Source organism: Staurois parvus, unplaced genomic scaffold (assembly GCF_062004578.1).
Source record: "Staurois parvus isolate SC_StPar_1 unplaced genomic scaffold, SC_StPar_1.0 ptg000293l, whole genome shotgun sequence".
Lineage (NCBI taxonomy): Eukaryota > Metazoa > Chordata > Amphibia > Anura > Ranidae > Staurois > Staurois parvus.
Genome location: NW_028318089.1, coordinates 2,758,193 through 2,778,188, shown reverse-complemented (window position 1 = coordinate 2,778,188; position 19,996 = coordinate 2,758,193). Strand labels below are relative to the sequence as shown.

Here is a 19,996-nt window from a genome sequence, read left to right as displayed (position 1 = left end):
TAAGGCTAGGTTCACATCTGTGCGAGTGGTGCCGCTGCGGATCCGTGCAGCCGCACCAGCCACACAGAAGAATGCGGACCCGCGAGCGGGTGCCATTAGTTCTAATGGCACGCCGCCCACACTCAAAACCGCAACCATACTGGGAACCGAGGTTCCCTTGCGGGCTGCATTTTCAGAAGTGCAGGGACTTCTTCCCTGCGTATCTCGGGGCACGGGAGTCCATTCAAATTAATGGGCTCTCCTGTCCGCGTAAAACGCGTCCCGCAGGAACGCGGATATGTGCATCCGGGGTAAGGGGTAGATTTACTGAAACTGGAGAGTGCAAAATCTGGTGCAGCTCTGCATAGAAACCAATTGGCTTGCACATGATGCACTGTACTGAGACTTGGAATTGTTGTGGAACATTTCATTTGTCTAATGGCTCTATTTAAGTCCTAATGTACCTGTGTTTTTGAAGTCTTATTTTGTTTTGTTTTTTTTGGGTTTTTTTCTAACTATAATTTTCTTTTGCATAAAAAAAAACGAGTTTTCCTTGTTTTAGTATTTAGGGGATAGAAGTTAAGTTGTACTTACGGTGTAATAATTTACAAGTAAATGATTTTTGCTTTGGTTTTTTTCTTCACTATCCCATTGTATAGCATACCTGTGGCAAAAAAAAATCACTGCACTGTGAAATGACTTTAATGTCTAATCTTCTTATGTTTTGTGTCAGGTGGTTTGTGATGGGTCCCCCGCGCTCTGGAACAGGAATACATATTGATCCTCTAGGAACTAGTGCCTGGAATGCCCTGGTCCATGGCCACAAACGCTGGTGCCTCTTTCCCACCAATACCCCACGTGAACTAATCAAAGTAACACGGGAAGAAGGTGGAAACCAGCAAGATGAAGCCATCACTTGGTTTAATGTCATATACCCACGCACATTGCTTCCAACGTGGCCTGCTGAATTCAAACCTTTAGAGATCTTACAGAATCCTGGAGAGACTGTGTTTGTGCCAGGTAAATGCTTCTATCCTCAAATAATGCACAATTGTGTGGTAGAAATGTGAACACTGTGGGTCAGAATAGGGTAACTATAAATGTACATTCTCATTGGTGCATTAAATTGTACGTAGGGAATTTGGGAGTGCACCACAGCACCTACACTGAGGTCTAAAGGGCTCTCTCCTGCAAACAGGTAGGAGTGTAAATGTGACCACACACAAAAACACACAGACGACCTATTTTATTATATATTGTTTGTTACTGTTTTCTTCAGGTGGTTGGTGGCATGTTGTTCTGAACTTGGACACCACTATTGCTATTACCCAAAACTTTGCCAGCTGCACCAACTTCCCTGTTGTTTGGCACAAGACAGTAAGAGGGCGCCCTAAACTTTCAAGAAAATGGTACAGGTAAGAGGAAGTTGTTCATTATTCACTAAAAGTTGAGAGATTTCCTATTACACTATATTTACAGCAAACCTTTGTCATTGCAAGTATACAAATTGTTTGCAAGATGGAAAGGAGGCACTTGTTCTTAACCTACAGAGTGCATGAGACCAAACATAGCTGGTTTGCTTTGTTTATAGTGAGCAGATTTAAGATAGTCACTCTATGGTCCACTCCTTACTTGTACCCCTTCTATCCATATTGGCCAGTGAGGCTACCAGTGGCATTTCATGATTCGGGGTTCATGATCATTTTGGATACGGCCAAGGAGATGGGGCATGTCACAGGTTATTCATGAATGCACTTTTTTCCTGTTTCCACAAGAAAGTATATCCACATATTTAGTCTAGCAGGGCAGCTCTGCAGGTTATCTGCATGTTCTTTGAGGACATCGCCTTCTGTCCTGGTGATAATGGCGCCCTATAGACACTGTAAATATCTGCATTGACACTGACATTATAATATGCATGCTTTTATTGAAAGCTATAGATTGACTGCTCCAATGAAAGGGAAGCTGTAGGCTGGAATACTCCCAAGTCTATTATGGATGCTTCTTTGTGTCCAAGACCCATTTAAAAAAAAAAAAAAAAGTGCTTACATTTAGGTAATTAATGATGGCCACACATTCATCAATATGATAATTTACTCAATCATTTGTTGCAACTAAACTGCTTCCAAGCCAGTGACCCTCCAATCTATTTGGTGAAATCTTGACTGATTTTGTTGGCTATGGTTGCATTTGTCTTTATCAATTGATAAAGTATCTGTATGATCAGGAAACAGATCCGAATACCAAGTTAAAATTGTTTACATTTAATACCAAAAGATCCTATTTTCGATCCCAAAATGCAGAACAATACCATGCATGTTATATCATTCCATCTCCTAATTGATGATAAAACATTTCTTTTAACTCTCTATCGTACCTAGATCAATCACAAATCACTTTGTCCACGGCCACCATTAGCTGCTCTTGTTGAGTTTTGGGGCTGTGCAAGATAACTAAACAGTCCCCTCTAGTTCTCAGTATTTACCTTATCTTTATTTATAGTTTATTAGATTTAAAGCAGGAGTACATTTTTATGTCCGCCGCCAAAAAACACCAGAACTTTATTTTCATAGTTTGTCTGATTACTCATTAATAATCCAAAGATCTGTATTTTAGTGCCCAATTATGTTTTGTGCTGTAAGCCGCTCTCCCCATTGTTACTGAAGCTGGTGACAGCTTGTCTTGACACTTAGTTCCCTTATCCCTTCTTCCACCCTCCAATAACATAGAAAAAAATCAAACCTGCGCTTAGATTAATACACCATATACAAAATTTTAGAAAATCCTAAATAAAAATAAAAAAGCTGCTCGCATAAAAGGCAATATACAAATTTTAAACAGTCAAAAATGCAGCGCTAATCTATATCACAATAGATAATAAAAGTCCAAATAATCAAAAAAAGTTTGACTATATTGCACAAAGAGGAATTCGGCACAATCCACCGTCACCAAGGCACCCGAATGAATAAGCCCCTTACCGGACGTTCTGGCCGAAACACACCGGTCAATAAACGCAGCCCAACAGAGGGATCAGTAGTGCAGATGATGAAGCTGACAATCTTCCTCAGGATAAGATTCAATCTGACTTTCATAAGATCTTTAAAAGGCCTTAAAAAAAGACTCCCATCCAGTAATCAAATGAAGAATATGAAAAGAAGCCACTCAGTGTAGTATTTTGATATTAAAACAAACCAATTTATTACGAGTTCCACATACATAAATATAAATGGTTTCCAGCATTGAACAAAAAGTTTCCAACCAGAAAAATGGTCGTGGTTCCTCCAAAATGTGGTGATGTCACATGCCGAAGCTCCATCCAACGCGTTTCGTCATCCAGTTGACATCGTCAGGGGCGTAGCTAAATGGATGTGCCGATGTCTATATATAGTACATGGGGGAACCCTCCCTCCCATTAATTGGGATGCGTTCCACAAGGAGGCAGAAGCACCCGAATGGCAGGAAAAAGGAACGGACCACAACGAAGGGCCCGCCCATACTAGTTATGCTCCTTTAGCTGTATACAACAGGTTTCTGTGTCTATCTCCACTAACATAGGTAGCAAATCCCACACATGCGCGGACCAAAGTAAACCAAAGAAAAGCAGTATATCTCTTGCCTATGCCGAAGATGGTTGATAACGGCACCTTGGCATAGGAGCATTTCACATCTCTATGAGCCAACCTGCTGTGCATGCACTGATGATATAACCACAGACAATGACATTATTATTTCAGAAAGGGGAAGGTTCAGGAGTGTGGAATTTCTTCTTTTTTTTTTTTAAAACTTGCCGAAGGGACAAAATTGGGGTCCCAATCTACTTGTCCCTCATGGCAATCTACTTGCCCTGATAGAAGAAAAAAAATTTTTTTTGCCAGGGTGGAAAGTATGAAGGGTTGACGTTTACTAGGCAGAGGTGCTTTTAGGAATGTCTGTGGCTTTTAAAAATGAAAGTGGCTTTATGGTGACTTACATTTTTAATGTTTTTAAAATAGTGCTGTTTATCTCCACTTCACCTCCCTACCTGTCTCCAACACTGCACCCAGGAACTAGCAAGTTGGGGAGAGACCTAGCAGTGTGACAAGCACCAATTTGGGTGCTCATAAGGAAAGGGGAATGTCTTTGGGTGCTCATAAGGAAAGGGGAAACTTTATTTCTTCAGGTTACCCTCGCACATGGAAGCCCTTGGGTGCTTCGTACAGGCACATGCTGAGCCGCCAAATCCAATTCAGGTGTCTGCTCCATTAAAGTTTACCTTTACAAAAATAAAAAAAAATTTTTTTTTTTTTTGGTTAGGAGCATGGAAAGTATTGCATCCGCGATCAGCAGATTGTGGGTGTAATGTCAGTCTTGCAGACTATGCAGCTGTCTGCCTGTACCTCCTACGGGCAGGCAATTGAACACCGATAGGAAGCTCAATGAGCTACCTAGACTGCTCAGCTTGTAGTTTTCGCATTCACAGAACTCTGTGAGTGAATGATGCGGCTGGGCGGGCAGAGTCTGCACAGCTGTGCTTTTTTCAGATTCTGACAGCCAGCAAGGGGAGACAATCCCCCGCTAGCTGTGAAAATGGGAGATCATGGAAGAGCGGGGGGCCTGATTCCCCTGTAGCATGTTGCATGTTACACCCTGAATAAGGGTATAACATGTTAGAAAAGGTGAAGTTATCCTTTTTAGGGGCAAAAAAAAAAGTAAACCCTGCTGCTTGCCTGCAGCAGGGCTAAATGTAAAGTAAAGACACTAAATGAGAGCATTGATTCTGCATTACAAAAGTGAAAGCCAGCTGTGCCAAACACAGAATTAAGGGAGAAGGGTCATAAATGGACATGTGCATTCTAATCCTAAAGGCTGTACAGAAGGTACCTATGTTGGTGATCACAGATCAGACTACCATAGTATACAGTATTGGAGAGAAGTTAATACCAGCACACCATTCGTGTTCACTACACAACCACTGGGGGAGGACTGCTCTGGTCCTCAGAATGGGGCACCTGTGTTAGCACATTTTGTTGCTCGGTATGGCTGGGCACTATTGTACTTCATATGCCGGCACAGGACACCAGAGACTAGCGTGGACAGCCCTCGTCCTAAAATGAATAGCGGATGAGGGGATCAGATGTGACATCGCCCGATACAAGCAGAAATCTCTCCTATATTGGCTCCCACAGACAGCACACCTACCTAGCTGAAACACCCAGCAAGAGTGTAGGTGCTCCAGAGTGCAAAAAACACATGCCCGCCTTGGCTGAAAGGAAAGAGTTAAAATCCAACCAAAGCAAGTATATAAACCGGCTGTGCTACGTCGTTTTCTGCTGCATGGCCTTCAGGGCATGCAGTTTGGAGCTCTCCGATTGAGGCTAGGCAGTCTGCCGCCTGTCTTTGATGTCATCCCAGAGTGAAGGTATCTGTATGGAGCCCGGAATTCTAGAATAATTGTCCCAGGCAAGCAGCAAATAAAATCGTGGGGTGCCCAGAAAGGATCTGGAAGCCTTTTTTTGGGCGTTGCACATTGTGGCAGGCGTGCACCCAGAGATGGATGCGATTCAACCATTTTGGCTTCAACCTCCATCTTGGCAAGGGGTCAATCATCCTGACAAACATATTGACCTCTCATTCTCCCCCTTCCTCTCTGTTCATACACATTGACATATGGCCTGTGTGGTAAGAAGTGTCAGAGGCTGGCCAGAGCCCAGCAGGAAGCCCAGAGCTATACACCTCTCTGAGCTGAGCGCCTGGCTGTCTTAAGAAAGCTGTGCAATATAGCACATCGTAAAAGATAACGCAAGCCGTCCCAGGAGTTCAAAGACATTCCAGAGAAGCACGAACCAGATAACACTTTTAAAATCCATTTTTCCCCTGTGTCTCATATCTTGGAATATGAGAGACTTACAGTTGCAAGAAAAAGTATGTGAACCCCTTGGGATTATGTGGAGTTTTGCATGAATTGGGCATAAAATGTTCTCTGAATGTCATCTAAGTCACAACAATAGAAGAACACAGTCTGCTGAACATAATACTACACAAACATTAGATGTTGCCATGGTTTAATTGCACATAACATGTAAACATTCACAGTGCAGGGAGGAAAAAGTATGTGAGGCCCTAGCTTAATGACTTCTCCCAGAGCTAATTGGAGCCAGGAGTGAGCCAACCTTGACTCCAATCAGTGTGATGATATTGGATGTGTTGCTGACAGCTGTCCTGCCTTTAAAAAACACACACCTGTTTTGGGTTTACTGGTTTCAAGAAGCACTGTCTGATGTGAACCATGCCTCGCAGAAAAGAGCTCTCAGAAGATTTACGATCAAGAATTGTTGACTTGCATGAAGCTGGAAAGGGTTACAAAAGTATCTCCAAAAGCCTTGATGTTCAGGTGTCCACGGTAAGACAGACTGTCTACAAATGGAGAAAGTTTAGCACTGTTGCTACTCTCCCTAGGCATGGTCGTCCTGTAAAAATGACTGCAAGAGCACAGCGCAGAATGCTGCATGAGGTAAAGAAGAATCCCAGAGTGTCAGCTAAAGACCTACAGAAATCTCTGGCACATGCTAACATTTTTGTTGACACATCTACAATAAGGAAAACATTAAACAAGAATGGAGTACATGGGAGGACACCACGGAGGAAGCCATTGCTGTCCAAAAAGAATATTGCAGCATGTTTGAAGTTTGCAAAAGAGCACCTGGATGTTCCACAGCACTACTGGCAAAATATACTGTGGACAGATGAAACCAAGATTGAGTTGTTTGGGAAGAACACACAACACTATGTGTGGAGAAAAAAAGGCACAGCACACCAACATCAAAACCTCATCCCCACTGTAAAACATGGCGGAGGGAGCATCATGGTTTGGGGCTGCTTTGCTGCCTCAGGGCCTGGACGGATTGTTGTCATTGATGGGAAAATGAATTCCAGAGTTTATCAAGACATTTTGCAGGAAAACGTACGACCAGCTGTCCGCCAACTGAAGCTCCGCAGAGGATGGGTGATGCAGCAGGACAATGACCCAAAGCATACAAGTAATTCAACAAAACAATGGCTGCAACAGCACAGAATACACCTTCTGGAGTGGCCCAGTCAGAGTCCTGACCTCAACCCGATTGAAATGCTGTGGCATGACCTTAAGAGAGCGATTCACACCAGACATCCCAAGAATATTGCTACACTGAAACAGTTTTGTGAAGAGGAGTGATCCAAAATTACTCCAGATCGTTGTGCAGGTCTGATCTGCAACTACAGGAAACGTTTGGTTGAGGTTATTGCTGCCAAAGGAGGGTCAACCAGTTATTAAGTCCAAAGGTTCACATACTTTTTCCTCCCTGCACTGTGAATGTTTACATGTTATGTGCAATTAAACCATGGCAACATCTAATGTTTGTGTAGTATTATGTTCAGCAGACTGTGTTCTTCTATTGTTGTGACTTAGATGACATTCAGAGCACATTTTATGCCCAATTCATGCAAAACTCCATGTAATCCCAAGAGGTTCACATACTTTTTCTTGCAACTGTACATAAAAACCAGGCATATCTTCAGATTGGCCACGAGGAGACAAACAGTTTGATAGGTCACTCTCCTTGGCTGGAATACATAGGAAAGCAGAAAAGTAGATCTCTTGAACCATTCAGTGTATAATTTCATATTTCATATCTAATCATTCCTCAGATGTGTCTGCATAATAATATACCCGCGGGTTGAATGTCACTTGTGCATAGGGAAAGTTATGAGCCAAAATATGAACTATTAGAGATTTTGGCTCTAGTTAGGCCTACGCTCAGACGATCCCTCCCTAAACGGGGCATTGGTCCTTGACTTCAGAGACACCCCCTGTTAGGGAACTACAAAATGGGTTGTCAGGCCTAAGAAAGGGAAGTTGAAGAATTCTCCCTTTTAACATCAGAACCACCTGGGGAGACCTATACCCTTTTGTTCTGAAACTTGATCTGCTAACCCAGGACTTTGGCAAGTACTTTAACCCTCTAACTTCTCTCTGTTATCTCTTAGCTGTGCTGTGTATATATGTTTGTGTGTGTATATATGTTACATCTTTTTTCTGTAAATATATTTATTGCACCTTTTTGACCTTAGTAATAAATCTTTCCTTCTGAAAGTGTTGAACTGTTTCTATAGCTCCTTTATTGTAATTTACAAATTCCTGCCTCTAAAAGAGCGCTACTGTGTTTGTTTAACCCTCTGTACAACCGGCCTGCGGTGACCGTGTTATACAGACGATTATCTCAACCATTCTAGTGTTATTGCTGATGTCGCCGAGTTTCCTCCTTCTCTGTACAAAAAGGAGGTGGTGGCAGTGTGAAGGGTTAATTGCGTAATTAACCTGACCCAGTAACAATCGCTCCCAGGCTGCCGGTACATCGATTGTGGTCCAATTAGCTGGAAAATCGTTGTGCAGGGTGCAGCTGGGCGTGGCATTGTTACGCACGTGACATCACGGTTTTAGATTGGCCAGTCCTTCAGTCACGAGTTTGGTGAGAAGGCCAGGGGTCTGACGCCGCGTTCGTCACACGCATCACGTGGTTTTGTTTGCGCAACCGCGATGCGGAAAAACATGCCGCAATCGCTGCAAAAATGCCCTGTGATGTCAGGTGCTATTTAAAATTAATGGCACCCGAACACAAGTTTGCGCATTTTCACACTTTCACAGTGTGTTTTCAAATCTCAACGATTCCGCCTGCAATTTGAAACGTCCTAGTCTGCATGGGAGCCTAAATGAATAACAAGTCTGTGGTTGATTCTACTTGCTGAAATCTAAAATAGTATGTTACTCCAAAATGTGAGGTTCTTCAAATCCCTAAATATTTCCAGGTAACATGAATACTGATAAACTTTGCAATGGGAGAGGAGCTAAAACATTCAGTACTGCTATCCTTTTACTATACAGGGCGTCCCTAAAGGAAAATGCATATTTTCCATACATTTTTCAACAATTCATTTAATTGGAATATTAATCACTAACCTCTTCAATGTGATTTCCACCATTTGTGATGCAAAGATCCATGCGCTTTGCAAGATTCACATGCACCCAATGCTTTAACTCCACATTTCCGTCAATTTGAGCACATTCATTCATGATGCATTCCTTCAGATGATTTATATGTCATTTTCATTGAATATGCCTTCTCCTTAAAGCTGAGTTCCACCTAAAAAAAACCTTAAAAGTCAGCAGTTACAAAAACTGTAGCTGCTGACTTTTAAAATACAGACACTTACCTGTCCCTCGATCCAGCGGTGTCTTCACCATGGCTGGTTTCACCGGCCGTCCTCTCTCCCTGGCATCGGCATCTTCAGTGTGGGCCCCTGGCTGTGATAGCTTGTGGCTTCACAGCCGGGTGCCCACTGCGCATGTGTGAGAAGCGCTGCACTTTGTGAATGATCCTGTAGTCTTCTGGGACCTGTCGCGTGTCCCTAAAGAGTACAGGGAGGGAGGGGGGGTGGACAACTTCTCTCTAGGGTCACTATGTATATTGTGTATTAACCTCCCTAGCGGTATGGTTATATAAGTATTTCTGTGCTGAAAGCGGCACATTTTTTTGCATGGAAATATGTATTTTTTTTTATTGTAGGCTGTAATCGTTAGGAATAACTCACTGAAATCTGTCCGAACAAGAGTCTAGTAAACATTCCGGGTAGGATAAAACTTGAAACACAAAATCATAAATTATAATTTAATAAATGATCATAAAAATAATAATATAATAATAGTAAATTTAATTCAATAATATAATCAAACCAAAAACACTGAGATTTGAAATATAGCGTCAAGTTCGCAGATCGCTGAGCAAAGTCGCAAAATCGTTTTCAGTGTCTGATGACGAATTTCCCCACAAATCATCACTCAATTCTGCAAGTTGGTCTGATTTACTATCGCTGTTCTCTAGCTGGTCTAAAACCGCTTTTGACCTAAAGGGACGATTTTTGGACGTTTCTCAGTTTCCAGGCAGAAAGAATAGTCAAAATGCAGGCAGGGCACAGGACAAAGCACTCGGGACAAAATGTAGGTGAAATGGTTTGATACAGTAATATTTTACTATGTGTCAAATTAATTTATTAGAAAATGACAAAAATTTTAAATTTGCCGCCGTTCCGGCCCCTGTACGTCCTGACGCTCGCAGGGACCGGAACACGGAACTTGGATGCCAGCATCTGCCGGAGGAGATGGCAGGGGACGCATCGCGGAAGCGATGGACAAGGTAAGTGCTGCAGGGACTCCCTGAGCAACGCCGCATGGTAAGCCCGAGTGTAGCTCAGGGTTACCGCTTTTGGTGCTGAAACTTTACCCCGAGCTACACTCGGAAATACCGCCAGGGGGGTTAAGAGTATGAGGTTTTGAAAAAAAAGTTCTACTCACCTAGGTGGATGCAGCATTGATTCGATGCTGCATCTGTCCCCCCACCGGCTCTGTACAGATAATTCTCACTGCATAATAATGATAGAGCAGAAGATTTAATTTAGAAAACCACTGGAATCAGCCATTGCATCATGAGAGCTGAGTTTGTGTTTTTATTTGGACTTGCTGAAAACAAGAAGCAATGTGCAGGAGCAAACATTCAAATGCAACAGAGGCGTGTGGATGATTATTTCCACAAACCGTTAAATGTAGTTTTGAAATGTTATATTGTACAAATACTTTGTGCAATAATTGCTCAAATCCTCATCCCATAATACTGTTTTTCAATATAAAACCAGGTCTCCATTTATAGTCATTATGTAGGAAATTAACCTCTTGCTGACCACAGATAGCCGAATGATGGCTGCGCTGTGGCCGGCCAGTTCTGGGAGGCGTCCTATTACGTCTTCCCAGAAAGAGCTCTCCTGCACGCCCCCGGGGGCGCGCACCCAGCAATCTACATGTTTTCTGTGTCCTACGGACACAGCTGATCACGTGATATAGTAAACAGCCAATCACAGCGGCCTTTTACCACGTGATCAACCGTATCCAATGACGCACTGATCACTGGGAAATGCAATTGCCAGTTATCGGCTGCACTTTCCTCACGCTGTCACAGTGTAAGGAAAGCACTACTGAGAACTGGCAGTTGTCAGAGGAGGGATCGACACCGATCATCAGGGCACTGATGATCAGTGCCCTGACGATCGGTGCCCAGCAGTGCCACCCACCTGTGCCCATCAGTGCAGCCCAGCAGTGCTACCAGTCAGTGCCAGCTCAACAGTGCTGCCCGTCAGTGCCGCCTATCCGTGCCACCTATCAGTACAATCTCATCAATGCACATCAGTGAAGGAGAAAAATTACCTGTTTGCAAAATTTTATAATAGAAACAAAGAAAAACTTTTTTTTCCCAATATTTTGCTATTTTTTTTTTTATAGCACAAAAAATTAAACGCCCAGCTGCGAGTAAATACCACCAAAAGAAAGCTCTATTTGTGTGAAAAAATTTATAAAAATTTCATATGGGTACAGTGTTGCATGACCACACAATTGTCATTCAAAGTGCGACAGCGCTGAAAGATGAAGATTGACCTGGGCAGGAAGGGGGTATAAGTGCCCGGTAAGCAAGTGGTTAAAGGCTGCCCCCTAATAAATCTGGGTACATACACAATTATATACTGTATCCCTGGACTCCTGACTGGGATGGTTATTTATACATGATGTTACATTAAATGTATTATTGAATGTACAATATTCTAGCAGACTTAGAAGCTAGTCACTTGACCTTAGGTGCTTTAGCGGTGCTTTTGAGTCAAGTTTGAGGCTTAGTTTGCTTTTGTAGTTTCTTCAAACTGATTCTCGTTTTTATTGGGCTACTTTGAGTTTCTTCAGCAGTCTTCTGTTGGGCAGCACAGATGCCAACTAATGCCTTTTATATCTGAATCCTAATAAAAGCTTCCAGGCTGCATTTGTTCCTGGTACAGTCTTACTTTTTACCACTAGAGGGAACCTTCACCAGAGCAGCTGTGAGTAAGGACAGTTTTCTGCAGCTGATCGTTGTTGTATTTTACCCTGTTGGGACAGTTATGAGCGGGCCAGATCTTTTAGCCTTATGGCTGGAGTAGACCTATATATACAGTGCCTCCTTTATACGTGATGCGCGTTTCTTTCCCTGCACTGCTTGACTATGACGATTCCTGGGCACGTTTTCAGTATTTTTTCCAAATGTGAATAAACGGTGCTATTTTTTCCCTGTTCATTTATCTGTCCTTTTTGTTTTTACTAACTCACTTCTTCCTCTGAACTCTCACAGGATCTTGAAGCAGGAACGTCCTGAGCTGGCAGCTTTGGCCGATACTGTGGATTTGCAGGAATCAACAGGGATTGCATCTGACTCTTCAAGTGATTCCTCCAGTTCTTCTTCCTCAAGTTCTTCAGAATCTGGCTCTGAGGTGAGACTTGTGGAAAAATCAATAAGAAATCTGCTCCCAGGGAGTTTGTATACCTCAGTATAGACAGATTCAGGATCATACTGTGTTCAGCTGCACAATGCTTGATTCCTTGTGTACGAAGCTCCCATTGCACGGTGTAGACTTACTGAAAGGGTAGTTGATGCTTCGAGCAAACTTCCATCAGAGGTAGTGATCCCAAAAAAAAAAAAAACCCACAAAACATGTATTTTAACCACTAGCCTACAGGGCACTTATACCCCCTTGCTGCCCAGGCCAATTTCCAGCTTTCAGCGCGGTTGCACTTTGACAATTGCGTGGTCACGCAACACTGTACCCATATGAAATTTTTATCATTTTTTTGTGACAGAGCTTTATTTTGGTGGTATTTAATCACCTCTGGGTTTTTTATTTTTTCTTAAACCAAAAACCACTGAAAATTAAAAAAAAAAAACTTGTTCTTTGTTTTTGTTATAAAATTGTGTAAATAAGTGATTTTTCTCCTTCACTGATGTGCGCTAATGAGGTTGCAGTGATGGACACTGATAGGTGGCACTGATGAGGAGGCACTGGTAGGTGGCACTGATGGGCATTGACAGGCATCACTGATGGGCACTGTGGGCAGCACTCATGGCACTGATGGGCACTGATAGGTGGCACTGATGGGTTGCACTGAAAGGCAGCTCAGATGGGCACTTATATGTGGCATTGATGTGCACTGGTAGGCACTGATATGTGGCACTGATGGGCACTGGCAGGTGGCATGGATGAGCACTGACAGCTGGCACTGATGGTCACTGACAGGTGGCACTGCTGGGGCTACACAGATCATCAGGGCACACTGATCATCAGTGCCCTGATGATCAGTGTACATGTCCCCTCTGAGGGATGCTGATTACCGGCTCTCCTCTCGTGAGGAGAGAAATGCTGATAACCGGCATTTCCCTATTTAAATGCGATCAGCTGTGATTGGACATAGCTGATCACATGACCGAGCCGACATAGGCTCTTTCTGTTGATCGGTGATCCGCTGTGTCCGAGGGACACAGTGCACCGCCATGCTCCCGGAGCCGCACATGCGCGGTTAGAATGGGAGGATATATGACGTCCTCCCAGAACAAGAGAACCGCCTTTTGCCCATCATTGTACTTTATGGCGGGCGGGAGGCGGTTAAACAGTTGTTATATATACATGGGTGTCTGGCTGTAGCTAAAAGAATATGTTGTACACATCTCAGTGGAGTGCCAATTTTAAATATGACATTTATTGCATTGTTTGACTGCCTTGGGTATATTTACAACCATGTCTTTCTGCATTCCATAAGTAACAGATGCAAGTAGAAGCAGGCTGCACACTTTAAACCTGCATTTTATACACTCTGGTATATAGCTTAGAGCGGATAGCAAGATCCAGAGTCTGTTTATAAATGGGGGTCCTTAGGTTAGCATTTTTTAAGAACCTGTGGCTGTTCCTATAGCTATATAAATGAAAAGGGGTAGGTGGTGTTTTTTTTGTTTGTATATTTTATTTTTATTTTTTTTAACTTCTAGCCACTTGTATTTTTAGGATTTTTTTTTTGTCAGTGAGCAGAGAGAGTGTTTGGATATAGGAAGGATGTATCACAATGACAGGCACTTCCAGCATTTTGATGCACGGTACTCGCTACCCATGGTGATCAGACTACAACCAGATATTATTACACTCATGAGGACAGGGGCTACAAAAACAGCTTAGCCTTGACATCGGAAGTAATTGTGTGTGCTCGTTAGACCAAGAACACATGACATATTGCTCTGTCATGCTTTTCTTAAGCAGTTTCACTTGTTAGGACATGATAATAGGCATTACTACTACTGACGTCCTTCGGGAGTCGGTTTCGGGCGATGGTTTAATATATTGTGACAGATCTCTAGTAAAGCCAAATCCTGCGGCTATAAAAGGCACTAAGTGCGAATAATGTGATTAACAATTTCTGCACACATGAGGTAGCCATAATATGTATTTCTTATATCGCAGCATCTTGTGTGCCACGGGATATATTTTATATAAGTAGATTGTATCCAGGCTGATTCACCTGATTTCATTTAAAAGCCATCCTCCATCCTGAGCGAGTTGCTGTGTTTTGCAGCACAGTATATAAAAGCCCATGTTTACATATTTGGATTTTAACTTGAAAACCTCACCTATAGTTCTGCTACAGTCATTGGGGGAGTTTCTGTAGGATTATATGGGGTATCACTGATGAATCAACATTTTATACTTCTACATTTTATGTTATAAATATGTGTGCTTTTAAATGCGGCAATTCTCCAACATGTGTTTAGGTAAAATGTGGCTATTAATTGGCAAAAATGTATTGTTTTGCCCATTCAGAGTCGCTTTAAAGCCACCCTCCTGCCCCCCCCCCCCCCCACTGTTGCATTAAAGCCCTTCCCCCATGATGCAGTGGTTAGGCCTAGTGGCTAGTCACCAGGCCCGAACATTGTTAAATTACAGTTAAATATCCAAATTAGGATTAGGACTGCAGAGAAGAAAGGAGTTATGGGGGAGCATAGGGAAGGTGAGTATCACTGAGTCAGGGGGTGGGCTTTAAAGTGAAACAAATGAGTTTGTGTGTACAAGTAAATTACCTTTTAATGATGGTGCTCCTATGTCTAGATAGCTGCTGTGTACAGTTATCTAGTTTCATTCATGCCAGTTACTACTATCAGCACAGCTATCCTACAGTGAAAAGATCCTGTCGATTTACCTTCCTTTCCTCTCCTTGCAAACAATACATACTTGGAATGGACAAAGAGAGATCCTGTAATTTACCCGCCTCTACATTTCCATTCTCCAATCACAGAATGTCTTGTATTCTGTAGACCAGCCTTTTTAAAAGCAGGGTGCCTTCAGGTTTTTTTTCAGGGGTGCCTTGACAATATGCCCAAAAATTTTATACAAGCTAGATGATGGATGAAGCCTGCCTTTTAGTTATAAGGTTTTCAGTGTACACCATTACAACCTTCAACCATCTGCATCCTAACAGCCATTCATGTCCCTGATTGATGAGGAAGATGTCAAGTGCCTGGACAGCATCCTTGTTTGCTCCTCTTCATCAGGACTGGGCTCACATTAGCCGAGTGAGGAAGAGGAACTGAGGGGTATGAGAAACTCAGTACAGGTGTTCTTTGGAAGAATAATTCCTCGAACATTGGATGTCCTATGTGTTTGGATGGTGCTGTTATGTAAAACTATTAGTTTAGTTGATTACGTTTTAGAATGGGGTGCCTTGAGATTGAGTTTTAAAGGGTGTCTTGAAAGCAAAAAGGTTGAAAAACACTGCTATAGACAGGCAGTTCGTGATTAAAGGGAGGGGTAAACAACAGGATCCCTTCACTGAGAGCTGAAACGCTGGAAGCTCGACAATGACCGTAGTATCCTACATGTATGAAACTAAGATTATTACCTTACATGGCAGTTATCCAGACCCGACCTAATAGAACAATCCTTACAAGAAATCTCTTTATACACAGCAACAGTCAGAAAATATATGTAGCCTAGTGAGGTCTGAAACTAAAAGGAAAACTGACAGGTAGGTCTTGTGCCCATGCTGCCCCCCTCAAAGTGGCCTGTGTGATAGGAACATTCGAAAGTAAGCTCCTTCTGGGGGACAGGGACAGACGTGAATGGTTCTACCATTGTAACATTTCTGATATATAAATATGGGAAATAAATGGTAGATTGTTATAATCCACAAATGGTTTTCACTCTTCTTCACACAGGATGATTCAAGCTCTGGAGCAGAAACGATGGCCCACAGGAAAAAGAAGAGAAGAACATGCAGTGGGATGGGCAATGGAGACAGCACCACACAGGATGACTGTGTTAGCAAAGAACGCAGCTCATCCAGGTGATATTGACATCATGGTCTCCTAAATGGTGGGGAAGAGACAGTTCCTAAACTTACGGGGGAGTGCTATCAAGTCCAACTTACCTTTTTGCTGCTGCTGCTGGAATCTTTCAGAGAACGTACGGTGCCACCATTTTATATAAATGATGGAGACTTCAAGTTCACATTCTGGTTTTAGCCCAATTTTTCACATGGTCACTTTGAGAGGTTGAAATCCTGAAGAAATAGATAATGTGTTCCATTTTACAGTGTTTATGATGCAGAATTTCTTAAACTACAGTCTAAACCACATCTGCCTAATGAAAACAGTGCATGATGGTATGTGTGGCCTTCTTAAAGTGGAAATGAAGATCCTTTATATGACTGATAGAATGGTTAAAGCTGAAGTGACGACCACCACCAATTCTGCTGGTGTCTTCTCCTGTCCCAAAGACAGATGGTTTTTCTTGGAAGGAGAGTTTTTTACTTTTTTTGGTGCAAACAATAAAACTTTTAATTTAGCTGCCTTTGAGGGAATACAACCCAAAATGGAGGGTAGAATGTTTTATGTTCAGCTCTGTTCATTGGTTGTAGATCATGCTGTTCCTCTTACTATTCTGTCTAACAGTTCATGTGTATAGAGGCTGGTGGGGCTCGCTATTACTCCTGCTTTCAAGTGACAGGTCTCTAGTAATCCCCAGACAATGGCTGTGAAAACTGTAAAAGTCCACTTTACATGCTTTCGCTTTCCATTCATTCAGCCTTCCTTCCTTTCCTGATTGAGTGTATTTATTTATTTATTCATTTTACTAGTTGACTTCAGCCAGTGGGGGGGAAAAGTAGTTCTAATCAATTGGGAAAAGAGGTATGAAGTCAAACTTTTCAGTCTCTTTGACATCCAGTCTCAAGTTTTAACAGCTACTACCTCGCGATTTGATAGCGGTTATATAAAAATGGGAGCAATTAAGATCTTTCAACAGCCTCCATGCACATGTAGTGCTAATTGGCATGAGTCACTTTTAAAGGCCTAAGGGGGGGATTTTCTAAAGCTGGAGCACACACTCTGGTGCGGCTCTACATAGTAGCCAGTCAGCTTCCAGGTTGTATTGTCACAGCTTAAATGAACAAGCTGAAGTATACTGGATACTATGCACAGCTGCACCAGATTCTGCGTGCACAACTTTTAGGAAATCCCCTCATGGTGTATTAATGACATCTAAGGCCTGGTTCACACCTATGCTTTTTTTAGTGCTTTTGGCATTTTGCAGAATTGCACTACAGTCCATTTAACATGGTTCCCTATGGGACATGTTCAAATATAGGTGTTTTTGGAAAGGGGGCAGGGACTTTTTTTCTGATTGGAACACAAATAGGTATGAACCAGGCCTAAAGGGTGTTGCATACCTTTTTTAGTTTCACAGATTTTTGTTTTAAATTCATGCTAGAATAAAATACCTTTTGTTATAAAAGCAGAAACCTGCAGAAGGAAGCTTACAAAATGCAGTACATTGGTGGAAACCTGTCATAGGACAGGGCTAATGGGCCGCAACACCTCATGAAAACAATAGCTGTCTAGCAGTCATTCTATTTATTTCACTTCAATCATTTGTGAGTCACTGACCCCCGAACAAGTGTGCAGCAAGTTAAGTCACAGTGAGCTGGAACCCATGATTATATGGATCATTTTGGGTTGATGACTTGTGAAGTAGGAGACTGAGACAGCCGGGCATCCAGCATTTTAAGACAGTTAGCAGTGTCAGCCTACCTTTCTCTCATACCAGGTTTGCCTTTCATAATTACAATAGTATAACAGTTAAACATTTCTTCTATTTTCTGTTACATCATTTGGAAATTCATCTACAGAATGCCGTGTGCTTTATCAGTTGCCTTCCATCATAAATAATTTTGGTTACTGTGGATTAGTGCGCTTTGGACATCATTGCTGCTTTTTGTATTGCCTTATTAAACAAGCCCTGATGATGTTCTCAGTGTCATCCTCGTCCAGAAAATAGAAGGAACGATTTTTATCCATCTGAATGGTGCACTGTGGCACCTGTATGAATGCAAGTTCTTATATCTGACACTAGTGGGGGGGGTTGGGTTTTTGCAACTGATGACACCTCATTACATAAAAAGGCAAAGCTATGTACAGTCCAACAATTCCACGCGTACCATTCTTCTCCAGCTTGGATGGTGATTGAAAATTACAATAACGGAGCAAGAATTGCTACATGCATTCTAGTATGAGCAAGGGAAGGGAATTGTTCATCACAAGTTAAATTGGAGCCAATAAGTTACCTGATTAATCAATAAACATTTGTTTTTATCAAAATATTCCTACTAATGACTGTAATTTATTTCTTCTTGGCAACCAGTTAGGTTCAGGGCTGCCTCAAAATTCAAACTCTTACTAGTAGCTGTGGGGAAGTGATGTTTTTAGTAAGAGGATGTTGATGCCTTACACACCTCTTTATTGCCCTTTCTTGTTCCTACATTTTACTATAATATATTGAAAGTTGGGATAACAGAATAGGTTGCAGAAAAGTCCAAGGGGTACATGGAAGAGGCTGTACATTTAATGACAAACATTCTAACAGGCCTTATTTAACCAGTTATACATATCCATCCTCTATATAGCAGGATAACCTTTCTCAGTCCAGACATTTCAGCTGACAGGTGCAGCTTTTTAATGAACTTGACTCCCCAAGAAATTAAGGAATTTAAATCTACTTCATAAGCAGACTACCAAAAAAAACAAAAAAAAAATACTTTTTAATACGTTCAGATAATCTCAAGATATTTCGGGGCTGCCAAATAATTCCAGGTGAAAGAAATACAAGCTGTGGAAGTCTCCTTAAATTCTCGTTACACCAATGTATCTTATACTACAGTCTGTGATCACTGTTAATTTAAATATTCTTTACTCCTTTTAATTTGTATGGTTTTTTTAATGTTTTCTAACAAGAATAAAATGAATGGACTCATTGTAGGGATGTCTGTTTTCCTGAAATGTTTTTTTAACTTACAGCTGAAAATCACCATTTCATCCACTTCATTTAAGTGTGTATGTATAGCCAAATGTTTTCTGTATAAACTGGTGACCTGTAAGGGCTTTTAACGTGTCACCTATGGAAATTTTTATGTACCATAGTTTGCTGCTGTTCCACAAGCATATGTAGTTTTGAAGTGTGACATATTGGGTATCTGTTTACTTGCATCATTTTAAATTTTACCAAAAAAATTGGGTATTGTGGTGTTTGTGTACTGAAATGCATTAAAGCAGTAGGAACACCCCCCCCCCCCCAATAATGGGCCCCCTGCAGCTTTGGGTACTAATGTAACGGTATGCAACTCATACTAGTACACTATAACAGACTTACCTGTACACGGAGCCCTCCAGTGTTGTGCTTTCATAGCTCCCCAGCACCGCCATTTTCACCTGGTCTTCTTTCCAGGTTCATGGACTCTGGCAATACGAATGGCTGGAGCTCTGTAGGTCCAGCACGCTGTGCGGTCCCTTTAGAGCACATGCATCAGTGACCTAACCGGCTGCATGATGGGTGAATATCTCCTAAATGGTGTAAGTTTAGAGGCAAATTTGGTATTAAGTGTGTTGCCAAAATAATAAGGACAAAGTCGCAATACAGTCATGGTTAAGGGTGAAAAGCCAGGGAAACGGTGCAGGTCATGTCCATAGCCTCATGCGACAGCCCGAAGGTCAACAGGCGACAGGTCTTGTTCCACCATAGAAGAAGCATTACTGAAGGGTCGAGGGAACCAGTCAACAGGGCGGCT

The 19,996-nt window shown here is 42.1% G+C and overlaps 1 protein-coding gene across 2 annotated transcripts in view; it reads left to right on the top strand.

The window, feature by feature from the left end:
• The window catches only part of JMJD6 (jumonji domain containing 6, arginine demethylase and lysine hydroxylase), a 41,121-nt gene extending 21,931 nt beyond the window's left edge, over positions 1–19,190 (top strand). Inside the window, exons 3-6 of one of the 2 annotated variants that reach the window (XM_089682664.1) lie at positions 713–999; positions 1,259–1,394; positions 12,195–12,333; positions 16,095–19,190. In XM_089682664.1, coding sequence (XP_089538790.1) covers positions 713–999; positions 1,259–1,394; positions 12,195–12,333; positions 16,095–16,226 — 694 coding nt within the window. In that variant the 3' untranslated portion in view covers positions 16,227–19,190. The remainder of the gene's footprint in view (positions 1–712; positions 1,000–1,258; positions 1,395–12,194; positions 12,334–16,094) is intronic. The other variant, XM_089682665.1, reaches the window with a different exon arrangement.
• Positions 19,191–19,996: the final 806 nt, after the last annotated feature.